The following is a 26035-nucleotide window of genomic DNA, read 5'->3' as shown; positions in this document are numbered from 1 at the left end:
ATTGACTATTCATCACAAATATATGATTTTACTTTTCCTCTTATTAAATTTCATCTCACTGTAATTCAGTCCAATCCGTTTGCCAAGACCTTTGTGAATATTGACTTAGTCATCTAGTGCCTTGCTGTCTTTTCCAAAAGTTCCAAGTATATGTAATTATATTATTATGTAGTCTACATCTTTCTATTCTTTCCCCCAAGAACATTATGATATACTTTTATCAAATGCCTTACTAATACACACACACATACACACACACACACACACACACACACACACACACACACATATATATATATATATGTAAAGTATGTATTCAACATTCCCTTGATCTAAAACCTTGGCCAAAAAAAGAGTTTAGTTTAACTCAATCTGTCCTTGATGAAACTATGCCAGATTTTTATAAACCTGGCTTTATTTTCTTGATACTTATTAATCATGTCTTTGATAACCCATTCTAGAATCAAAGTAATGCTCACAGGCTTCTATATTCTCTTCTTTAAAAAAAAAAATCAAGATATTTGGCTTTTTCTAGTCCTTTCCTAACTACTTTACCCATTTCTCATAAACTTAAATATCAATAGAAATAATTTGGCAATGACATATACTAGTTCTTTCAATACCACTGCTTTGTTCATTTGAATTGTTCTGTGTAGGTGAATTCTGTTCTCTTCCACTACATTTAAATTGACTTCAGAATTTCATTCTTGAGTTTCCTATCCCTTTTGGCCTAACTTTTCTTTTAAAATTTTAATCCATGGCATCATATTTAGCTTTCTCTTAATCCTTTGAAATCTATTCTCCTGGAATATGTGTGTGTGTGTGTGTGTGTGTATTTCAGACCATAACTAGTTTTTCTCTCACCTTCTACCATGTATGCTATATGAAAATGGTCACTTTCCCCACAAGGTCTCCAATCATTTTTATACCATCAAACAGCAAAAATAAATCAAGGACAGAATCCCCCCTTATTGGTTGTACTTTTATCTACTATTGTGTTCTGCCATCTAAAAAGTCACACAATCTCAGAATAAAAAAAAAAAAAGAAAGAAAGAAAGAAAGAAAGAAAGAAAAATCTTAAAATTAGATGGAACTTTAAAGATCACATAAAATAATCTATGTGACAGTGAGTACAATTACAACATCCCTAAAATTGGTGATAGTCATAATTAATGACATTATTTAAAGCGAGGGAAACTTTCTTTATACACACAAATCAATATTTAAATGGAATCAGTGAGGTTTTAATAAAAATGTAATTCCTGATTTCTCCTTTAAAGCTTTTCTTGTTATGTACATAAAAACTGAATGCACATTGATTTAATTTTCAACTATTCTTTGTTCTTCTAACAAGTGAGAATTATACTTTCATATGCATATTGCATATTTTCCATAATTTTCAAAAAATAGATACATTTTAAGTATAACATAAATATACTCATCATTTAGTTTTCAGGGACAATTCCTCTGAAAACAATTGTGAAATAAAAAATATCATAACTAGAATCTTTTAATTTAAACAAAATCTTAACTAAAGCTGAAATCAAGATAGCATAGCTCCACTTGTTTTTTGTTTGTGTGTGTGTGTGTGTGTGTGTGTGTGTGTGTGTGAGAGAGAGAGAGAGAGAAAGAGAATGAGAGAGGAGAAAAAGAGAAAGAGTAAAAAGGAGAGAGAGAATGAGTATGTGCACGTGTTGAAATCACTGACCATTATCTTTAATTTTACATTCAATTAGTGGTTTAATATAATATGCATAATGCATTTGTTGGTCTAGTCACCCTTTCTCACAGTACAGTAACAATTCATTTTTCTTATTAAATTAACACATTTTGGTAAATAATGTTGATCTCCAAGAAAAAAAATCATAAAACAATTTGCTTATACCTTTTTATTTAAGATTTTATTTAAATATTTAAGAGGAAAAATTTGAAGGCACAAAAGAAGTGGTACTGTTTTTGGGGTAAAAAACAAAACAAAGTAATTCCTAAAAACTCTTTATTTGAAAGACAAATGATAGTTCAATATACCTAAAATTAATTAAACATGTCACACTTGATGCTCCCATATATAGATATATGTATCTATATGTATAGATATATGTATACCAATATGTATCTATAAGAATTTATATTTGTATATATCTATACTATGCTTGCATGTGTTATATATGTGCATTGTGTACTTGCATGCACATGTGGGAATATGCAATTTAACATTCAATTACTGTTAAATATATTATATATCATTTGTCTGCAACAAACATTTTCAATGACTTTTACACAAAAATATGACCACTTCTACTGTTCCACCTAAATTTTTAAAAAATATTTTAATAATACTTTCTAAGTACATATTTTATTGAGATAATTTGGTCACTGTAAATGTGCTATTTTAACAAAATGGGTGTGAATTTTGGGAGAATCAAGTGAACATGTTTACTAATGTGCACATATGTACAAGTTTAACTTTTAATAATGTGTGTGTACACACAGAGATACACATTATAAAAGTAAGTTCACTGATATTGTAGGAGATAAAGTTGTTATAAAGCAAAAGAATGTGTTAACTTGTTTACATTTAAACTATTCTGAACCAAGTAGTTCTTCGTGATGAGTTTGGAAATGTGGAGATATCAAGCTGACTTTCTCCATTATAAATTACTTTTTAAAAAGCACACACAAAATCAGGGTAGAAGATTTATGCAAATAAGATTTTTCCAACAATCACAGAGTTTCTCTGATGGAAAATGGAAAATATCATATTATGTATAAAAATCATTTGTTGGGGCAGCTAGGTGGCACAGTGAATAGAGCACCAGGCCTGAGTCAGGAGGACTTGAGTTCAAATCTGACCTCAAGACATTTAACACTTCCTAGTTTGTGACCTTGGGCAAGTCACTTAGCCATAATTGTCTCAGCAACATAATAATAACAATAATAATAAATAAATAAATAAAAGTCATTTGTAATGCTCAATACTACTAAGTCCATGAATATATATGCATATTTATATTTGAATTGTCTAGTGTTACAATGTTTACTTCTGTTAAATAAAATTTATTTTGGAACTATGCAGAGTAAAATTCTTAAATTTTAAAAGAAATTATCTTGATAATAAGCATTAAACATTCAACATTATTACTACAATGTCATTGTTGAGATTAGATTCTATAAATTCAAAATTTGGATTATTTTGTTAAGAAATATTGTTGAAAAACAAACTTTGGGAGTTGGAAATTGCCAGGTGTATCATATTTAGTTATTTTCATTAATTCAACCAGACTTTACTAAGTGTCTTCTATGTGGAAAGGACAGAATTATCTCTTGGAAGATTCAAAGATAAAACAAAAATCAGTTTCTTTCCTTAGAAACTTACATTCCATTAGGTTAAGGATTAAGGTTTAACAATCTGAAAACAGCTAATAATAACAATTCGAGAAAAGAAAACATACTAAGAATAAATTAAAGTAATCATAGAAGGTTTTATATAAGAAGTGGCACCGGAGTTGAGCTTTGAAGAATGCTAAGAATTTCAAAAAACAAAGCATTTTAATTGAATTATCTGGAAAAATACTGACAGTTTTTGCCTTTATATTTTTAAACATACAAAAATTCAAAGAATTTATTCTGCTTTATGCAAATAAAGTAAAACATACATTTAGGAATCAAGGTCATCTCCAAATGAGTTATTTACATATAATTATCTATGTGTTGTATTTTTAGGTATTATTCATCATATGAAACAGGTGTGATTCTGGAAAATTACCTGCAAAGTAAAATCATTCAAATCAAAATATGTGTTCCTTATTGATGTATGATACAAAAAGGGGGCAGTATCTCCTACCTATTGAAGAGAATCTAATTTCTACCTAACAGCTACAATTAATATTGTTTTATACCTCATATCTATAGTCATGATAGCATTAAACAAAATTGAAGGCAAGTCTTTTTGGAAGCTTTAATGTTTTATCAAGGAAAAAAACAAATATGTCATAGCTCAGTATGGAAAATACACTTTGGTGGTCTGTGATTTTAGATGAATAGCTCCTGAAATCCTTTGTCAGTCCTAGATATTACCAAGTCACTCTCTTAGATTCTACAAATGGGCCATATTGTATAAACAAGAACAATAAACTCAAAGTAGCAGACTAAGTTAAAACCCTCATTCTACCATTACCTAGCAATTGTTATATCACTTAATCTGTCTGAGAGTCACTTACTTGAATTAAATAATCAAAATTTTAGACTGGATGATACTAAAGATCCTATGCAATTCTAAATTTTTTTGATTATGTAGCATAAACAGTACCCATGAGGCAGGCCATCAAGTCCAACTTCCTCATTCTTCATGCCCATATATTTTAAATTCTAAGTACCATGTTTTAGAAGTAGCTAGATGGTGTTGTGAATAGAGTATTGAGGCTATTAGAAGGAGTCGGATTTAAATCTGACCAGACTCATTTTAGATGTAGGAACCTGTCTACCTTGGTTTTCTCATTTATAAAATGGGAGTTATAAGAGCACCTACCTCTCAGCATTGTTGGGAGAGCCAAATGACATAATTTTTATAAAGTTCTATTAAGTGATTCGCACATAATAAACCTTAAATTGTATTTATTTTTCTTCCCTCTTTCCATGCCAGCATGGCTGCATCTGATTCCAAGGACCATATGCTTTGCTCTTACCTGAATAGAGCTTTGTTAAATCAAATCAACAAGATTTATTATTATTATTAAGTGCTTATTTTTATTATAATAATATTATTATATTATTATTATGTTATATCATATTATATTATAATAATAATTATCATATTATTAATAAGTGCCTATGTTATATACTGAGCATCAAATTAACTATTTGGGGATGGGGGATAGTTCCCCCTTGGGGGAAAAACAACTTCTACTTCTCAAGGAATTTACAGAGATAATGTGCAAACAACTATTATACACAAGATAAAACATTAATTTTGGATACTCAATAGAAGGAATGCACTAGTATTGAAGGGGCTCAGTAAAAACTTTTTTCATTTTGATTTTAACTGGGACTGGAAGGAAGTCAGGGAATCCAGGAAATAGAAGTGTGTGTGTGTGTGTGTGTGTGTGTGTGTGTGTGTGTGTGTGTGAATTCTAGATGTGACTATGTCAGAATTACATTATCAAATGTGTCTAACTGTAGAGATCATAAATATGTGAAATGAAAAATTAAAACAAACTTTACCAATAAATGTATTTGATTTGGCAATTTAGATTTTTGCCTTACCTAGTGAGTAAGGAGTATGAAATTTCTCTATTTACAATATATTTCACAAAATGAAAGTCAAAAACAAGTTCTGAATTTTATGCCATGCCAAAAGAACCTAACATAAAGGTGCCAATTAAGTTATCTTTCTTCTCAGAAAAGTATGTTTTTCCTTTTGCCCTGTTAAATAACTTCATTACTTTGATAAAAGGTATCATTTTGAATTATAATCACTATGCAATATATAATCACTTAGAAATGAATTTGGAAGTTGGTTAAAGATTTTACTGTTAGGGCATATACAAATTACTGGTAAAAGCTAGAATCTTAAAAATGGATAAAATAATTTAGATTTGCAAATGAGTCAGTAATTGAATTTATTTTAATCCTAAGTTTCAGTAATATTATTTTATGCAATACCAGTCTAAATTCCAGTTGAAAAATCTTTGCTTCATGAAATATCCAAATTATAGTCATACTCATGTTTATTTGAAGATCCCATTATTATTGGAAAAAACATGTGTATAGATACTTACTGTCCTCTGGAGGTATGGACCAATAGTGTAATAAGGGTAGAAGTTGCTGGGCATATGCAGTTTAAAGCTAACATGGCATACTTGAACTCCTCTTCGCAAACAACATGATCTGCTCAAAACAATGCAGGTGAATTAGTTCACATTTATCATTTTAAAATGTTAAAATTTAAAATTAAATTCTTTACTCTTTTCATTTCTTCATATTTCTAACCTATATTTAACAATTTTTGTTTAAACAAATTACACTTAGACAATTTTATACTTGATTTAACTGATAAAGACAAAAATAGCAGACTGAAACTGGTTTCACAAAACCCTGACATCATGGCATAAATATTTTGAAACATCTTAAAAGTCTTTGAAATTTCATTAGATACATAAACAGCTTTGACCTTTAAGTGATATATTCACATCATACTTTACAGTTTTCAAGGCACTATCATTTCATTTAATTTTCTCAAAATCCATCATTTCATTTGATCCTTACAGACTCGGGAAGGTAGGTAGTACAATATTATTCCTGTTTTATAGAAGAGGAAACTGAAGCTCAAAACGTTTAAATGATTAACCTAATGTCATAAAACTAGTGAGGAGCAAAACAGGATTAAAATGTAATTTTAAAATCCAGTGCTCTTTTCATTACACCTAAAGCAAATTATTCCCCACCCCCCTCAAAACAACAAAAATATTTTTAGACTATATGGTAATTTCCAATTATCTGAAAAAGTTACATTTGGATGCTCCATATCAAATAGACACAGGGGAACTTGACCTTGCCATTAAACCTTCTCCCTACTTCCTCTTCTTAAAGAGATCTTGCTTTCCCCCTCTCTCTCTGGGAATAGCACTACAACAAGACTTAATTTTTCAGAACCATAACAAATAAAGATGAACATAAATTGAGAGAGAGAGACCAAAGAGGCAGAGTTAGAACATAGTTAGGATCACCACTGTGCAGGAAATTTTATGTATAGATGAACAATTAAAACAACTTATGACTTTAGGGAATTATCTGCATACTGAAAGATTCAATGACCTACTCAAGGCCACAAAGCTAATATAAATCAGAAGTAGCATATGAAACTAAGTTGTTTTTTTTTTCTTGATGTCACCTAGCCCTCTACAAATCATTTTCCTTCAAGAACATTTTCAGAGATATTTCATTATTTGTCCATGTTCCTTACATTCTGAAAGAAGTCATATGAATTTTAATTATTGGGAAATGTATACTAGAAAATAGATAGATATTTATATTTATAAAGCTATAGATTATGGAGAGATAAAGATGAAAGAGCTAAAAATAGAATTAATAGTGATAGTGACTGCCTAATACCCCAGCATATAAATAAATAGAAATATATGACTCATCCAAATCCAAAGAGTTCTTTCTTTTCAATTCATCATTGCATGCATTAAAGTACAGCTACAAAGTAATAAATGTGATTGCATGATTAGACTTTTTATCAGGTCCTGATAGTCATACTTCATATATATGTGTGTGTGTGTGTGTGTGTGTGTGTGTGTCTGTGTCTGTGTGTATGTGTATATGTGTGTGTGTGTATGTACACATACACACACATACAATTATTTCTTCCATATTGTAGAGAAGTATAGTGCCCCCACAATCCATATAAAATTTTCTAGAATCCACTTTGTACCAGAAAAGAAGTCTGATCTTTTCTTTTTTCTTTTATGGAGTGTTCACTGTATCTTAATATAAAATTTTGGTTGGAATTATTCAATAGTATAAATATATTTTATATATTTTTGAATTTCTAAACTTTTTTTGTGTTGTCTGTTGACCTTTGTTATCTGCAGCTTCCAAAAAACTCCCCAAGAATTCCAGTTTAATTTCCTATGCTGACTCATGATATATTGAAATTGTGATGGGGAATGTCATGATGTGGAAGACATAACTGTAATTACAAAAGATCCCTCTTTCTAATTCCCAAGAAAAAGTAGTCTCCAACTTTTAAGCCAACTATGATTTCTCAAGTAGGAGAACAGATAGAAATGTGAATCCCTCTGAATCACAGAATCTCTGAGAAAAAAGGAACCTCAGAACTCATCAAGTCCAACTTACATATGAATGAAATTCTACAACATACTAGATTTCCAAATGAAAACAACTCATTCTGTAAGGAGGGTTAAGTGTGTGTGTGTATGAGTGTGTGTGTGTGTGTGTGTTGTAAAAAGTCTGATAAGAGGTACAAATCACATACAGGGTATCCAAAAAGTCTTAGTGTCACTTTAAGCTATTAGAACCTAAGCTGTAAATAAGGTTCGCCTTAGAGCACCATGATTATAATTTTCTATCAATGGTTTTGAGGAGATGTTACTTCTTGAAGGTGATCAACATCAAAAAGGAGGCCAATCTCTTCTGGACCTGTCTTTCAAAGGAAGTTGCAGATATAAGGTGATACAGAAGAGCTAGAACAGTGGACATAGAGTCAGGAAAACTTAAGTTCAAAGACCATCCCCAGACATTTACTAGTAGTGAGAGTTTAGGTAAGTCACATAATCTGCTTCCCACAGTTTCTCATATGAATGGGAATAATATGAGGATGTTAAATGATGTTTCCTCACAGGGTTATTGTGAAGATAAAATGAGACAAAATTTGCAAAGTTTTTTTTGCAAAACTGAAAATGCCATAAATGTTACTATTATTAGTTCATCATCATTATCATTAAAAGAGCTTTAATTTTTTCAGGGGCTACTTTTTACATAACCAGATCCCTTTTCCCACTTTTACATTTTAGTCATTATTTAGCATATTGAGGAAATAGATTAATCATAATAAATAACAATTATAAATTTATCTTTTTCTAATTTTCCTGCTTTTAATGTGACATTAGTCAAGTTACTTAACCTGATACTCAGTTGCCTCATTGATAAAATAAGAAATTGAACTAGATATTTTCTGATGCCCCTTCCAACTCTGTGACAAATGATCCTTTGATTATAGTGGCATGGTTGGAGAAATCTGTTATATAGTAAAATATAAAAGACATGCAGGCATCAAAAATGATTATTATGAGATAAAATAATTTTGTATAATATCTCAATTTAGATGAACTATTACATAGACAACACTTCTGAGACTCACAAACTACAAAATTAAAAGATATTGTATGGCACAAGCTAACCAACCACACCCTGTTCTTGGCTTAGAATCCTTATTAGATAAGAAAGAAATGAAATAATTTTAATATTATGGGTTTCCAACCCCTGCACCCAACAAACTATCTATGCAAAATGATATTCTAGCAATAAAAGAAGCCAAAAGGATTTTTGGGTAATATTTGTAAATGCTTTCCAACCAAATAATAGCTATTTTAAATAAATCATGATTTTCTTGCTACCAAGTTGTTTTAGGTTATACAAATGACTACATAGTGCATTATTGTCACATAAGTTCTAAAACAATAGACTTGGGAAAAAATATGAACAAATACTGATTAAACAGTGTAGACTTAGATAGCTATTAAAAAAATAGAATATTTACAGATACATTCTTTCAAATCTATTTTTATGCATGTGTGGTGAATAAGAATTAGTGCCAATGTATTCAAAATGCTGAATATCAAAATCTCTCTCCATAGAATCTAGCCTTTTTTGAGAACTTAAATTGTATGAATACAGGCTCTGATTTAGAGCACTAGGAGCTTCTTCAATGCAGTTGCTAAGCAACAGCTCTTTGGAAGATTGTAAACAAAAGGGCCCATGCATAGAATGAAGTAGTTCCATCTTGCTTGACAAAAATCAAATATTTCTTTTTTTGAAAGGATTTTTTAACTAAATGGAAAACAATTACAACATTTTAAAAATATGGTTGCTATTTATGCTTTGCATTTTATATAAGCATAGGAAGTTTTCAGACCATCTAAAAATGCTTATCAAAAAAGGAGACATTATCTTTGCCTAAATCTTTTATGTGATAGCTCAGCAGAATGGTTGTTATGAAATTCAATTCTCTTTATTAGACAACTATTGTTAAATTCTAATAATCAGTTTAGTTTTCATTGGTCAATCTGTTTTAGTCACTACTACAATGAAAATAATAATTCTGTAGGTAACCAGATCAGACTGGTAGCAATTCATAAGGAATTATGAAAGCCAGTGGTATCACTCACATGTATGTGATTCTACGAACATTCAAGCCTCATGAAAAATGAACATACTAGTATTTAATACCTCATATATCCATCTCACTTGGGTCTATGAGGATTGTGACACAAATTCTTGGTAGTACTACCTTTTTAATATTTTATATGGAAAAATTGATTTCTCTCTAATGATTTCCAGTAATGGGGTGTAGGCAATGAGTGGGACTTTGAATCCTGGCAAAATTCTAGAAAAAGTGATTAAAGGAATGAACTTTAAACAATTAGAAAATGAAGAGTTGATCAGTAATTAGTACCATGAGATCATTAATGATAGGTCATGCCTCATTTCTTTTATTAAGTTAATTAGGGCTGGTGAGGATAATTCCATGGACCTATTATGCCTGACTTCAATGATACATTTAGCAGAGTCTCTTGTTATCTTTATGATGAAAAAGGAAATATTTGGACAATATAATAATTCAATTAGGAGGATTCCTAAACAGTTGAACAATAACGCATAATAATTCAGATTTGAACTAATAAAGACAATCTAAAATGGGATATAATATTAGTAAAGGATATTAGGAAATCTCTTCCCAGTTCCTCATTTCAAGGATGAAGAAATTAAGTCTGGAAAATGTAATTAATTGTGAATTAAATTGAACCAACAGTGCAATTTGCCTACCAACCTACCTCGTATCATATTGATATGAATAAATCAAAGTAAAGGAAAAATGATATCTGTTTTTTAAATAGAACTATATATATTATATATATGTGCATACATACCAAAAAAAAAAAAACCTTAGGAAAATATATAGAAGTTTTAGAGACACAATTTAGCTCCTGATAAAGAAGTACTTGTTATCAATTCCTAGAGTGCTCCAAAAGTAGAATGTGTTATGATTGCCAAAGCATTAAACTAAAGCTGAAGGGTTCCTGTAAGTAAGGTAAACCAGGAGAATTCAAACTTTACAGAAAGACTTGTCTCTACCACCACACTGAAAATCTTCACTTTAAGGTCCTCAAAGAGATTCTATTCATCAAGTTCAGTTGACTCTTTTCAAGCCACATACTCCTTGATTCATAGTTTTTCTTGCAAGAAATGAACAATAAAAGATTGAAAACTATCAACAAAATATTTTTATTATTAAGGCAGGAGGGCCACCACATTTAGACTTTTATGTAATGGTCTCTGATGTGCTATATGAGATATGGTGAAGATAAGATAAAGATAAGAAAACAGCCTTGTGTGTGTATATATGTATACATTAAACAGATAGATGGATGAGAGTGACAGACAGAGAGATAGAGAAGTCAGTGCTGTCAGTGTAAGTGATATGAATATCGGAGCCCTGGTAGATCAGTTTTCATATAACTCTGAAAAAGGAAAAAAAAGTCACAGGTCCTAATATTAGGGGAAAAAATACAACAAATGATTAATGATCACTGATTTATATATATTCTCATCAATACAAAATCTTTTGGGAGATGAGATTTTTACATATTGAGAGCATATTTAATGAAAAAGAAAGGGGCAAACTTTCAGAAATAAGAGGAAACCATTCTCTACTAGTCACAAAATTGAATGTTAAAAAGAATATAAGATTCTGCTATCTTATCCTTTGTTGATAATTAAAACATCTGAAGAAATGGAAAAATATAAATATAACAAGAAATTATATATATGAGAAATTTAAAAATATGAGAAAAAAGTCTATAACTAGACATTAGAGAAAAATAAACAGAAGCAGAAAAGTTTGACATATATATATATAAAGAATAAAGATATAACCAATTTAATATGTTGTATGGCCTCTTAATGTGACTATTGAAATTTCTTTTATAATCTGTTATAGAAGGCTATGCCCCCCCTTTTATGTTTTAAAAGGATATGTTTGCTTCTTATAATTTTTGTACCTTCTAGTGCCTTCTTCCTTCTGGGGAATGCAAATGAACTCATACTGCTTTTTAGAGAATTTATACATGCATTCACATATTTAATAAAAATATAACAATTATAACGAGCTAGAATTTATATTGTTCTTTAAGTTAGCAAAAAGGATATCTCTTAATAAATTTTATATAAATTCCTAAATAAATATGCTTCCCCCCCTGTTTTTCCTTTGATGTTGCATATATGGATTGATCACATAATCACTCATTTGCCATCAAATTCAGGAAATGAAATGGCTAGAAAAAAGGAATCAAATTTCCATGTCTAACTTTCATTCAAATTACTATGGTTAATGATCATAATTTAACAAGGACCCAGAAGTAGGAGTTCTATTAATGGGATTTCTTTACAATATAAGCTAGCATATGATGGTAAATGTTTGATAACCAACACTACTTGTGATGCCCGATCTAAATATACATATAGCACTTTTTAAAGTTTAATCTGTTATTAATATTTTCTCCATCACTTTATTAATTCTTGACTAGCAACAAAACAATAAATGAATCACTTATATATAGTATGTATTGAATTATGAAATATAAATCATTACACTGACATTTTAGAAAATTGTCTCTAGTCACTTGATATAAGTTGGATCCAGCACACCACTAAATGTAAATGAAAAAAAAAAAAAAACTGAAATGAAACCAATCTATGAATAATTTTAAAAACCAATATTGATTCTGAAGAATGAAAATTAAACACATATCCCTTCTCTCAAAAGTAAAGGAAGAATGTTACATTTAATTTTATTTATGGTTACTGTATCAATTGTTTTCATTTTTATTGCTCTCTAAGAATGGGTTCAAATCTGGAGTGGGATGAAATGGTACACAGAGAAATAAATGGATAGATATATCGCTAGATAAAAATAGATAAAATTTCTATAATAGAATGAACGTATTAAAAGAAACAAAAAATCAGTACAACTTTAAAAAAAAAAACTTGTTTGGTAAAGAAAATATTGTCTTAAATATTCTTTCCTTCCCACAAATTTCAACTTACATATGTTGATTTTAAAATTCCCTTAGAGGAATTCCAAAAGAAAAAATTTTGTTCAGTGATACTCTGATTACTGATGAAAGGGGGGGAAACAATTGATAAATGATCAAAGAACATAAACAGACAATTTTAAAAAATTAAAAATTAAAGCCATTTCTAGTCACATGGAAAAAAAGCTCTAAATCACTATTGATTAGAGAAATGCAGATTAAGACAACCTGGGTTGCCACTTTACATCTCTCAGATTGGCTAAAATGACAGGAAAAAATAATGATAAATGTTGGAAGGGATGTAGGAAAATTGGGACACTCATGCACTGTTGGTATAACTGTGAAATGATCCAACCATTCTGGAGAGCAATTTCATATGATCCCCAAAAGGACTCTCAAACTGTATATACCCTTTAATCTAGTACTGTTATTTACCTTGTCTGAAACCCAAAGAGATCATAAAAGACAAAAAAGGACCCACATGTGCCAAAATGTTTGTAGCAGCTCTTTTTGTAGTAGCAAGCAACTAATAAATGAGTTGATGCCCATTAGTTGGGGAATGGCTGAATAAGTTATAGTATACAAATGAAATAAAATATTATTGTTTTATAAGAAATGATAAGATGATTTCAGAAAAGACCTATATGAACTGATGCTGAATGAAATGAGCAGAACCAAGATAATCTTGCATATAGATAACTGTAAGATTATGTGATGATCACATAATTTGGCTCTTCTCAACAATGTGATGATTCAAGACAATTCCAATTGACTTGGAATGGAAAATGCCATCCATATCCAAAGAAAGAACTGTGGAGATAGAATATGGATCAAAGGACAGTATTTTCATTACATGTTTGTTCTTTCTTTGTTTTTTTCTTGTGTTTTTTTCTTTGATCTGACTTTTTTTTGGCACAACATGCAAAATATGAAAAAAAATGTTTAAAAAGACTGCATATCAAAATGTTTGTGACAGCCCTTTATGTAGTGGCTAGAAACTGGAAATTGCATTGATGCCCATCAATTGGAGAATGGTTAGGTAAAATGTGGTATATGAATGTTACAGAATATTATTGTTCTGTAAGAAATGACCAGCAGGATGAATACAGAGAGGCTCGGAGAGACTTACATGAACCGATGCTAAGTGAAATGAGCTGAACCAGGAGATCATTATACACTTCAACAACAATAATATATGAGGATATATTCTGATGGAAGGGGATATCTTCAACAATGAGAAGATCCAATTCAGTTCCAATTGATTAATGATGGACAGAACCAGCTACACTCAGAGAAAGAACATTGGGAAATTAATGTGAACTACTTGTATTTTTGTTTTTCTTCCCAGGTTATTTTTACTTTCCTGAGTCTGATTTTTCCTGTGCAACAAGAGAACTGTACATATGTATACACAGATATTGTATTAAAGATATACTTTAACATGTTTAACATATATAAGACTGCCTGCCATCTAGGGAAGGGGGTGGAGGGAGGGAAGGGAAATATTGGAACAGAAGTGATTGCAAGGAACAATGTTGAAAAATTACCCATGCATATGTTCTGTCAATAAAAAGCTATTAAAAAAAAAAAAAAGGATTGCACACAATGGATCTATAAAAGATTATTTGCTGTCTTAGGGAAGAAGGAGGTAAGAGAAGGAGTGAAAAAAAATTTGAAACAAAGTTTTACAAAAATGAATGTTCAACATTATTTTTACATGTATTTTTTTAATTAAGTACTATTGAGAAAAATATAAAAGAGAGAAAAATTAGATTGGAAGGTATACTTGTCATTTTCACAGAAAATTCCAGTGCAGAACTTCAAAAAAAGAGAGATTCTTTATGTGAATTAGGTGATTATTCTTTTTGGACAGCATTGCATTGAATGCAAAGGAAAATCTCTGTTTAGATCCAGAATCAAGAATTTACTATCCATGTCACTCTCAGAAAGTCATTTAACCTCTGTTTTCCTCAGTTTTTCTCATCTGTAAAATGAGGACAATTATTCATCAAGATCATATATCTATCAAATGATAAAGAAGATCAAATGATAAAATATTTGTAAAGTTAGCACTGTGCATATAGTAGTGTTCAATGCATGTTTATTCTCTTCCCTTTCTATATATGGATATGAATATTGTAGTCTCTGAAGAATTAAAATTACATATTATCCAAAGGGTATTAGAGATCTGAGGGATAAGCATAAATAGGCTGGAACATCTTGCCAACACTGAATTATGTGCCAGAAGTAAAATAAAATACATCAAGGAGAAGAACACTGTCACACAATAACAGAATCTCAGAATTGAACAGGACCTCACTGCCTACTGAGTCTAATTCATACTTAAGGGAATTCCATTAGATTACTCCTCATAAGTGATCAAAAACTCCTACAAGATTTTCAGAAAGAGAATAAATTGCCTTTCAAGGAACTCTATTACACTTTTGGATTATGTCATAGATTAGATTGAAGGCCCCTGTGCTGAATTGAGTTGTTTAATGTTGCATCTTATAGGAAAACTCTTGGAATGTTGCATGTAAAAAAGATTTATAGAACCACGTGGTTTTATAGAATCATATATATTATGTGAATAAGTTGTGATCAGGAAATGGCAAACCACTCCAGCATCACTACCAAGAAAAAAACCCAATGTGGTCATAGAGTCAGATATGACTGAAAAAAAATGACTGAACACTGCATATATTTTATTTGCATATTTATTTGTTGTTTCCTCCATGCTTCTGAAGGGGCATAGATAGTTTTGCTTATTTGTTCTTTCTTTAAATCACCAGTTCTTAACTCTGGTGTTTGATATATAGTAAGCATTTATAATAAAGACATGTTGACTAACTTTACCTGCTTTTGGTCCCTGTCTTTTTTATTGATTTTTCATGGCCTTAAAATGCCAGTGCAATTAATGTGTGTTCTCCCAGTGATTATACTGACATTTTTCTCTTCTCTTTCTCTACTCCCTCCCCCTAGAAAAAGTCATTTATCCCCATGGATTCAACAATCATGTTTATGCATATGAATCTGAAGTAGGTATCTATAGTTCTTTTCTCAGTCAAGACACATCTTTAATGCTCATTATAGTGCAAAAGAAGTTACACCCAGTATTGTAATCTACAGACAAAGGCTTTTGTGTAAAAGATGGAAACACAAAAAGAGTCTGAAGTGAAGGATACCTGATTTCTTTTTAAAGCAAGGAGGAATTTGAGAGAACTATTTATATACGGATTAGGGGGGAAATGAAACAAAGAGTGGGTTTACCAAAAAAAAAAAAAAAAAAAAAAAAAGATTTGCCTACTTTGCAATTTTGCAGATAGCCTGAAAAATACTGATGAAAATTGATCATATTTTCATTAAATTATCTTAATTGAAAGGTTAAAAACATAGCCTGACCCAAATTATCCTAGTCTCACCAAATCCAATTTATAAGTGATGATTTCTTTAGTTTGGCTCAGTGCCTTTCAATCCAATTCCTACATTTCTTCTAAAGAGAGTATGGAAAATAGTTAAGGAAAAAGATTTAAAGTACAACTTGGTAATCCTAGACTACTCCCTTCTCCTTATATTTTGTAATTTTTTCACTTCAGAATTATTCTGAGACTACCAAAAATATTTATGCATCTAATCTAAGTAATATTTGTATTGCAGGAAGATTTGGTTTTATGTCTGATTATCATAAATTTCTTGATACTAAGACTCATCAGATACAATGGAGGAAAATTTCTCCCCTAAGATTTTTAAGAATTGTGTAAATATCACTTTATATAAAATTGCATTTTTTCTTCTTTTTGCCTATCATCTTAGAAAGATCATCATTAAATTCAGTGGTTAGTTGCAAAAATATACTTATCTCAAATCACTAGAATACCCCATTTTCCTTTTATTTGGTGGTGGCTCTGTTTTTTTTTTTTTAATTTTCCCATTTTATTCATTTTGAATTATCCCCAATTTTTTTTAAAGTAGGATATAAATCATAACATTACTAAAAATTATCATAGCTTTACCTATATATTATCACTGATTTGCATCTTCTGGTTAAAAAAAACTATATTGTTGTAAAAGGGTTGCATTTTTTTATTTTGCTTTTCTCTTGGGGGAGAGAGGGAGAGTATTGCTGTATGTAGAAAAGGAATAACATGTACAGTTATAGAAGTTAATAGATCTACTTGCCGAAAACTTGATAGTTATACAAAATCATCTCTTTTGAGTCTGAGTAAAATCAGGACAAGCAGCTGGGATGCTCAAAATTAATTAATGGGAATTTAGGGCACTTAATAGCTATATTTGTATAGCCCTCAATTTCATTTATAAAGAGGGGTATCACAGTTGAGCTTTGACACACTTATTTATAAGTCTCAATCTCTAGACAGAGTTCATTAAAAATATAAGTAAAATTAGATCTGAGGAGAGAAAAAACAAATGGAGAGAAAAAATCTAATGCTTGATCTACTGAAAAGAGCACTGGACTTGGAATCTAGAGACTGATGTTCAAATCCTGATTCTGAAACAATATCTCTTTTTATGAGTTTCATTTTTTCCTAAATAACTTAGATTCTATGAGTTTCATTTTCTTCTAAAAGTTATTATTATTTTTATTCTTCTTTTGTGTCTGACTCTTTGTGACCCCATGGACAAAGTCCTATCATTTTCTTAGCAAAGATGCTAGATTGGTTTGCCATTTCTTTCTTTAGGGTATCCACCAATACAGGTGAAAAACTGAGGCAAATACGGTTTAAGTGTCTTGCCCAGGAGTCTCACATCTAATAAGTATCTGAGGCCAAATTTGAATTCAGATATCTCCATTTCCAGGATAAGTGCTTTAACTATTATACTACTTAGGGGCCTCCAAAATTGCACTATTTAAGATCAAAGAATTAAGGCTGTCAGAGATTTTGACCTCTAATTTTACAGATAAGATAATCAAATGAAATAAAATATGACCTTACCAAACTTTAAGCTATTATAAAAACTTAAGTTGCTATTGTTACTAACACAAAATAGGCATTTTATAGATTCTTGCTGGTAGATTGTTATGTTGTTATTATTGTTGGTAGTGGCATCCATCAATGGAAAATATGAGTCTTAGAGGGATTAAGTGATGATCAACATTGGAAGGATAGCTAATGGGTTTTGAAATTTTTCCTATGACTAAAAGGAGTGGTGATTTTTTTTTGAAATATTTAATGACTGTATCGTCTAACCCACTATTCACACAGAGTACATATCTGACACACAATTTCCCTTAATCAGCCAAAGAATAATGTCATATTAACATTATAACCACACACCATCCTTAATCCTACAATGCCATATAGGACCTCTATTCCCTGTGAATCTCAGTTAAAAACAAAGAATTAGAGCTTGGGGAAAGTGTATGGTTCAGCATAGTGAACCATACATATATGAAATCTTAAATTAGAAAGATGTAACTGAAGGTCAATATCCAGGCTTCTTTTCCTCTTTTGGGGGGAAATAAAGGGAAGCAAGTGAAGGTAGGGGAGAGAAATGCATGTCCACTTCATTTTCATGGTGCTGACCTAAACAGAATCTCAGTTCCCAAATGTAATATACCTGCACACATGTATGCACATATACATATATAATATATATACATGTATATATGTAGTTATTTTTCATATACTTATTTAATAAACTTAATTTTCAAAGGAAAAAGGTAGTTTTGTAGAATGTTTAATCTCATTACATATGCTTACAGTTTTGAGGGAGGAAAAATGTTGAAAATTTATAAAATGCACATTTGGAAGAAAAGTTTTTTATTTATCTAGAGATCATACATTTAGAGCTTTAGGAGATCTTAGAGGCCATCTTGTCTAATACCTCCCTCCAGAACCCTTATTTACAAATAAGGAAATTGAGGTTTGAAAATATAAACTGTCCTGCCCAAGATTAGTAAGCTAGTAAGAAGGTGAAGGGAATACACATTTACATAGCAGCTACTGTATGCTATGGCACTATGCTAGCTCTTTACAAATATTATCTCTTTTGATCTTCAATAACAACTTTATGAGTTAGGTGCTTTTATTATCTCCATTCTACAGTTGAGAGAATAAGTGACTTGTCCAGCTAGTAAGTATCCAATATCAGGTTTGGACTCTATTCTTCCTAAATCTAGAACCATGTTCTATACATTGCATGACCATACATTACCTAGTGATTGTTTCCATCTTTGTATTTGTAAGTTCAGTGTTTACTCACTGATTTATTAATAACTGAATTATTATTCACAAGTTACTTCACAAGTCATTTAACACTCATTTTCCTCAGGTTACTCACCAGGATTTATCTAAGTACCTCTTGAGTTGAAGTAGAGAACTGAAAAACTGGGAGTTCCTCAGGCAAGACAATCATATGTCATTAAAAAGATACCCAGTTTTGTGGCAGATGGACAAAGGCTACATAAAAAGGCAACAGTTATTAGTTGATTCATCAGGATGGGTCTAATTTGTGGTTCAAATGAGATTATATCATTAGCTTAACTAAAAGCCTGTCTCCTAATAACAATTATCAATATTCAAAAATACAAAATGACCTTTTGACACAAAATGGAATGCTAAGATCAGAGAAACTTAGAAAACATAAACATGACATTTCTACCAGACAATAACAATGTCTGGATTCAACCTGAGACTTAAATGGAAACTAAGGTTTCCAAATAGTCTAGAAATCATTTTCAAATATTTCTAATGAGTTAGTTAATCTTCTACCTTATTAACATTAGCCCAAGTTCATTTGTAAGCCTTCACACATACACATACCTATTTTTGTATCCACAGTACTCTCAGAGTAGGTGCTAAATGCATGCTTGCTTGTTCCTTTTGAATTTTTTTAAAAGTCAAAATAAAGAAACTAGGCAGCTACCTGTAGAGTAATCCCAGGAAAAACCTCTTCTCTTCAAAACTCCCTCTCCCACCAGCCATAATTACTGAAATTCCTTCATTAAATATTCATTTCATTGGATGTTGCTTTTTCTAAGCAGACCTTTACAAATCCTTGAAAAAAAAAGTATGTGGGTGTTAATGTGTATGTGAAAGTAGGAGGTAAGCGATAGATTCAGCATAATGGTCCCAAACTCCCCATGTGAAAATACCTCCAAGCTTTCCTGGCTTCAAAATCAGCCCTTAATCCCTAATGTGAAGGCCAGGTTAGCTCCCTGGGAGCCTCAGAATCAGCCAGAGTCAGGACAAGCAAAAGTCCTTGATTTTTAGGAGGAGAAATGAAGGGGATGGACAAAACTGCCACAAACTCTCCACCAATCTTCCTTCTCATTGTCCTCCTCCAAAGTGACTCTGGCTCATCTCAATCCACACTCTAATCCCTCCTTAAAATTCTCTTAACTCCAAGCATTGATCTAGCATTAACTGTGAGAAGAGAAATTCCAAACATGCTAATAGAGTTATTGTCCAATAGGTAATAAACCTTAAGTGGTTGGTTGTCTGATTCAAGTGCACCTATTCAGAGTTTCAACCCTTTACACCCTAAATCCTGGACAAAGTTATAACAAAGCTATTAATCCACTGTTGTTTATAGAATGTATTAGATTAGCTTTTGCCATGGATAAGGCCCTAAGAAAATGTGGAAAAGAACCCATAATATTTGGTCTTGGAGGAAAGGTTTTGAGGAGTTTGAAAGGATATAACTGGGCATAAGGCTGTGCTTACCAAGAACAAACTAAAGTACAGTGAAAGTCTCTGATTCTGATTATTTTTTGGTAGGGAGAGTGGGAAATGTGAGAGAAAATAAGCATAAAAAGGGCAGATGGCCTCTTCTAGGAAAAAAAAAAAACAGGAAAGCTAAGGTTAGAAGGGAAACAGAAAACTAAGGGAAAAATTTTACATTCAAGGGTCTGAAAAAGGCCTCATTTCTAAAACATAGAGTTATCTCAAATTTATAAAAATATAAAATATTTTCCAATTGATAAATGATCAAAGAATATGAACAGATAATTTCCAGATAAAGAAATTAAATCATTTCTAGTCACTTGAAAAAATTCTTTAAAACAATATTGATTAGAAAAATTCAAATTAAGACAACTCTGAGGTACCACAACACACCTTTCAGATTGGCTAAGATGACAGTAAACGATAATGATAAAGTTGGAGGGGATGTGGGAAAACTGAGATACTAATACATTGTTGGTAGAGTTATAAACTGATCCAACCACTCTAGAGAGGAATTTGGAACTGGCCCAGGGTGTATCAAGCAGTGTATGCCCTTTGATTCAGCAGTGTCTCTGCTGAGTCTATATCTCAAAGAGATCATAAAAAAGTAAAAGGACTCCAATGTACAAAAATGTAGCAGCCTTTTTTGTAATGACAAGGAACTGGATAGTGAGTGTATGCCAATCAGTTGGGGAATGGCTGAATAAGTGATGATATATAAATGTAAAGGAATATTATTGTTCTATAAAAATGATCAGCAGGATAAGTTCAGAAAGGCCTGGATAAATTTACATGAACTGATGCCAAGTAAAATATGTAGAATCAAGAGAACACTGTACACAGCAACAAGATTATGTGATGATCAATATTGATGAACATAGCTCTTTTCAACATGAAGATGCTTCTGCCCAATTCTAATAGACTTGTAATGGAAAGAGACATCTATCTGCATCTATAAAGAGAACTATGAAGACTGAATATGGATCACAGCATAGTATTTTTTGTTGTTGTTTGCTTGCTTTCTTTTTCTTTCTCATTTTTCCCCTTTTTGATCTGATTTTTCGTGTACATAATAAATGTGTGGAAATAAATATAGAAGAATTGCTCATATTTAACTTATATTGAATTATTTATCATTTAAAGGAAGTGGTGGGGGGAAGGGAGGGAGAAAGATTTTGGAACAAAAGGTTTTGCAAGCTTGAATGCTGAAAACTATCTTTGCATGTATTTTGAAAATAAAAAGCAAAGCAACAATTAAAGCAAAAACAAAGCAAAACAAAGAACAGGAATATAAATAATCTAGAAATAGAGAGGATCTTGACTTAGAACTCTTTCTTTGCCCAATGCAGTCTTCCCTGATAGATATTCTCCCTTACTGATTCTTTTCTCCTTGTATAACTTGCCCACTTGGAGACAAGATGTGTGCTTTTCAACAATCTTATTGATGTGAAAATAGTGAACTATAAGAAGATAATGTTTATACAATATGGTCAACAGTGTCATTAAAAATACACTAATTTTACCTGATTTTTTTAAGCCTTTCTTCTGATTTTGGAAACACATCTTTAAATTCCCAGAAGATCTAACTCCTACTAATCTAGCATAATGATTCACTCTCCTAGTCACTTTTCAATTTGAAAGCAAAAAAATATTTCATTCAGTCAATGCTTTTCCTTGTGAGTTATACTTTTTCCTTTTATTCATGAACTACAACTTTTTCGTTACTATTAGGGGAAAATTCTGTGAAGTCAAAGCATAGATAAACTCACAAGCCAAAGCCTCAGTAGATCTGCTGGCTTTTCCTATTCTTTATAAAAGCTGTTAACTGAGTCTGAATATAAATCCACATAAGTTTGTTTTCCTCTCCCCTCTAATAAAAAAAAAATGAATGGAATGGCTAAATGAATTGTAACAAAACAAAAGGTGAAAAGAAAAAAAAAAACTGACCTGGAGAGTCTTTGATCTGTTTCTGTTTTTTAGTGTTAACTTAAATTTAAGTAGTAATTATTTGCTTTAACAGAAGACAGACTCTTACTGATTTTCCTAAGTGATTTCATCTGCCAAGAAGATGCAGCAAAACTATAGCAGATGCAGGTGATTAATCTGAAAACAATTTATCCTATAGCATCATTCAAGATCTTTGGATAAAAAAGTTTTTTAAAAATAGCTGAAAATTTAAGAAACCTAAATGCTTTAGTCTTTTTTTAATTAAATCTTTTTATTTTCAAAACATATGCCTATGCAGCAGCTAAGTGGCACAGTGGACAGAGCACCAGCCCTGATGTCAAGAGGACCTGAGTTCAAATCTGGCTTTAGACACTTAATACAGCATAGATGTGTGACTTGCCTAAGGTCACACATCTATGCTGTATTAAGTGTCTAACCCCAATTGCCTCAGGGGGAAAAAACAAAATATGTACAGATAAGTTTCAACAAATGCCCTTGCAAAGCCTTACTTTCCAAATTATTTCCTTCCCTTCCCCCACCCCCTCCCTTAGACAGTAAGTAATCCAATATGTTAAACATGTGCAATTCTTTTATACATATTTCCACAATTATCATTCTGTATAAGAAAAATCTTATACAAGGGATTTGTTTGAGGGAAAAAAAGTGAGAAAGAAAAAAAAATACAAGCAACCAACAAAAAAAATGTGAAAATACTATGTTGTGATCCATACTCAGTGCCCACAGTTCTCTCTGGGTGCAAATAACTCTCTTCATCACAAGACCACTGGAAGTAGCCTAAATCGTTTTGCTGTTGAAAAGAGCCATGTCCATCAGAATTGGTCATTATATAATCTTGCTGTATTACTATGTATAATGTTACCTTACTTCTATTCATTTAATTTCTTAGTTCTACTCATTTAGTTCTTTAGTCCTACTCATTTAAATCATCATCAGTTCATGTAAATCTCTCCAAGCTTCTCTGAAATATGCTGCTGATCATTTCCATAATGCTGATCATCATGCTGATCATATTCCATAGCATTCATATGGCATAACTTATTCAGCCATTCTCCAACTAATGAGCAACCACTCAGTTTCCAGTTTCTTGCCACTACAAAAAGGACTGCCACAACATTTTTTCACATGTGGGTCCCTTTCCCTCCTTTGTGATATCTTTAGAATACAAGGCCAGTAGAAACATGACTGGATCAAAGGGTATGCACAATTTAATACCCACTTTGTATATAGTTCCAAATTGCTCTCCAGAATGTTTGAATACAGAATGTTCACAACTCCACCCACAATGTATTTGTGTCCCAGTTTTCTTACATCCCCTCCAACATTCATCATTATCTGAATCTGTGTGGATTCATCTTAGCCAATCTGAAAGGTATGAACTGGTACCTCAGAGTTGTCTTAATTTGTATTTTTTTCTGATAAATAGTGATTTAGAATATTTTTTCTTATGTCTAGAAATGGTTTAATTTCTTCATCTGAAAATTGTCTGTCCATATCCTTTGGCCATTTATCAATTGGAGAATGGCTTAAATTCTTATAAATTTGAGACAATTTTCTATATATTTTAGAAATGGGGCCTTCATCAAAAGTCTTCGATGTAATTTTTTTCCTAGTTTACCGCTTTCCTTCTAATCTTGTCTGCATTGGTTTTGTTTGTACAAAACCTTTTAAACTTAATATAATCAAAATTGTCCATATTGCATGCTATAATATACTCTAGTTATTCTTTGGAAACACATTTTTTATCTTCTCCACAGATGTGAGAGATAGACTATTTTTTTGTCTTCTAATTTGCCTATAGTATCATTCTTTATGTTTAAATCATGAACCCATTTTGACTTTATCTTGGTATAGGTTGTTAGGTATGGGTCAATGCCTAATTTCTGCCATATAAATTTCCAGTTTTCCCAGCAATTTTTGTCAGATACTGAGTTCTTGCTCCAAAACCTTATGTCTTTGGTTTTATCAAACACTAGATTACTCTACTCAATGACTATTGTGTCTTGTGAACTTACTTGTTCCACTGATCAACTACTGTATTTCTTAGCCAGTAGCAAATGATTTTGATGACCACTGCTTCATAATATGCTTTTAGGTCTGGTATAACTGGACTACTTGAAATTCTTGATCTTTTGTTCTTCCAGGTGAACTTTTTTAAAAATTATTTTTCTAGCTCTGTAAAATAATTTCTTTGAAATTTGGTATGGCATTGAAAAAGTAGATTAATTTAGTCAGTATTGTCATTTTTATTACATTAGCTCAGCCTACCCATGAGCATGTAATATTTTTCCAATTGATTACATCTGATTTTATTTGTGCGGGAAGTGTTTTGCAATTGTGTTCATATAGTTCCTGACTTTGCCTTGGCAGGTAGACTCCCAAATAGTTTATATTATCTACAGTTATTTTAAATGGAATTTCTCTTTGTATCTCTTGCTGCTAGACTTTGTTTGTAATATATAAAAATGATGATGATTTATGTGAATTTATTTTGTATCCTGCAACTTTGCTAAAATTGTGAATTGTGTCTAGTAGTTTTTAATTGATTCTCTAGATTTCTCCAAATATACCATCACTTTCTCTGCAAACAGTAATACCTCATTACCTACTCTAATTCCTTTGATTGATTTTTCTTTTCTTATTGCTAAAATTAACATTTCTAATACAATATTGAACAGTAATGGTGATAGTGGACAACCCTAGTTTCACCCCTGATCTTTTTGGAAATGGTTCTAATTTATCCCCATTACATATGAGGCTTGCTGATAGTTTTAAATAGATGTTACTGATTATTTTAAGAAAAATTCCATTATTCCTATATTCTCTAGTGTTTCAATAGGAATGGGCATTAAATTTTGTCAAATCATTTTTCTCCATCTATTGAGATAATCATATGATTTTTGTTAGTTTGGTTATTGATGTAGTCAATTATGGTAATAGTTTTCCTAATATTGAACCAGCCCTGCATTCCTGGTATAAATCTTATTTCATCATAATGTATTATCCTTTGTTGTAATCTCTTTAATGCTTAGTTTTTAAAATGAAATAGAACAAAATAAAATAAGATTTCCCATTTGGAGAGAGGTAGAATTAGATTTAATTTTTAGCATTTGAAGCTACAAATTATAACCTATCCTTTTTTGAAAATATTTTCAACTTAGATTTCATTTACTCAAAAAATCTGAACCTAAAGAAAGAAATGTTAATTTGGAAAAGGTAGAGAAGTGTCAATAGCAGAATGCATGACTTTCTATCAAGAGGACTTCAGCAGAGACTTCTAACCTGGAACATAAATTGTCATAATTGAATTGAAATGTTAGAATAGAATACAATATCTTTCTATGTCACTAGTTAATGAATTATCCTTTTATTTACTTCATGCCATATATAACTTCTATATAAATGTCCAATTACCGCTTTTACTAAAAGCATTATCTTGTAGGGAAAAAATGTCTTTGTTTATGAGATTCATAAAAGAGCCATTTGATTTTTGAGCTATAGTAGCAGAAAAAAAATTACCTGGAAAAAGGAAGCATGTGGCTGAGA

At 31.1% G+C, this 26035-nt stretch overlaps 1 protein-coding gene across 4 annotated transcripts in view; it reads right to left on the bottom strand.

The window, feature by feature from the left end:
* KCNT2 (potassium sodium-activated channel subfamily T member 2) overlaps window positions 1-26035 on the bottom strand; it is a 583045-nt gene that overhangs the window by 191489 nt on the left and 365521 nt on the right. For all 4 annotated transcript variants that reach the window (XM_051998719.1, XM_051998721.1, XM_051998720.1 and 1 more), the window contains exon 14: window positions 5778-5886. In XM_051998719.1, the coding sequence (XP_051854679.1) occupies window positions 5778-5886 (109 nt within the window). The remainder of the gene's footprint in view (window positions 1-5777; window positions 5887-26035) is intronic.

Source organism: Antechinus flavipes, chromosome 4 (genome assembly GCF_016432865.1).
Source record: "Antechinus flavipes isolate AdamAnt ecotype Samford, QLD, Australia chromosome 4, AdamAnt_v2, whole genome shotgun sequence".
NCBI lineage: Eukaryota > Metazoa > Chordata > Mammalia > Dasyuromorphia > Dasyuridae > Antechinus > Antechinus flavipes.
The sequence above is the reverse complement of the archived record's forward strand: the minus strand, read 5'-3'. Positions and strand labels throughout refer to the sequence as shown.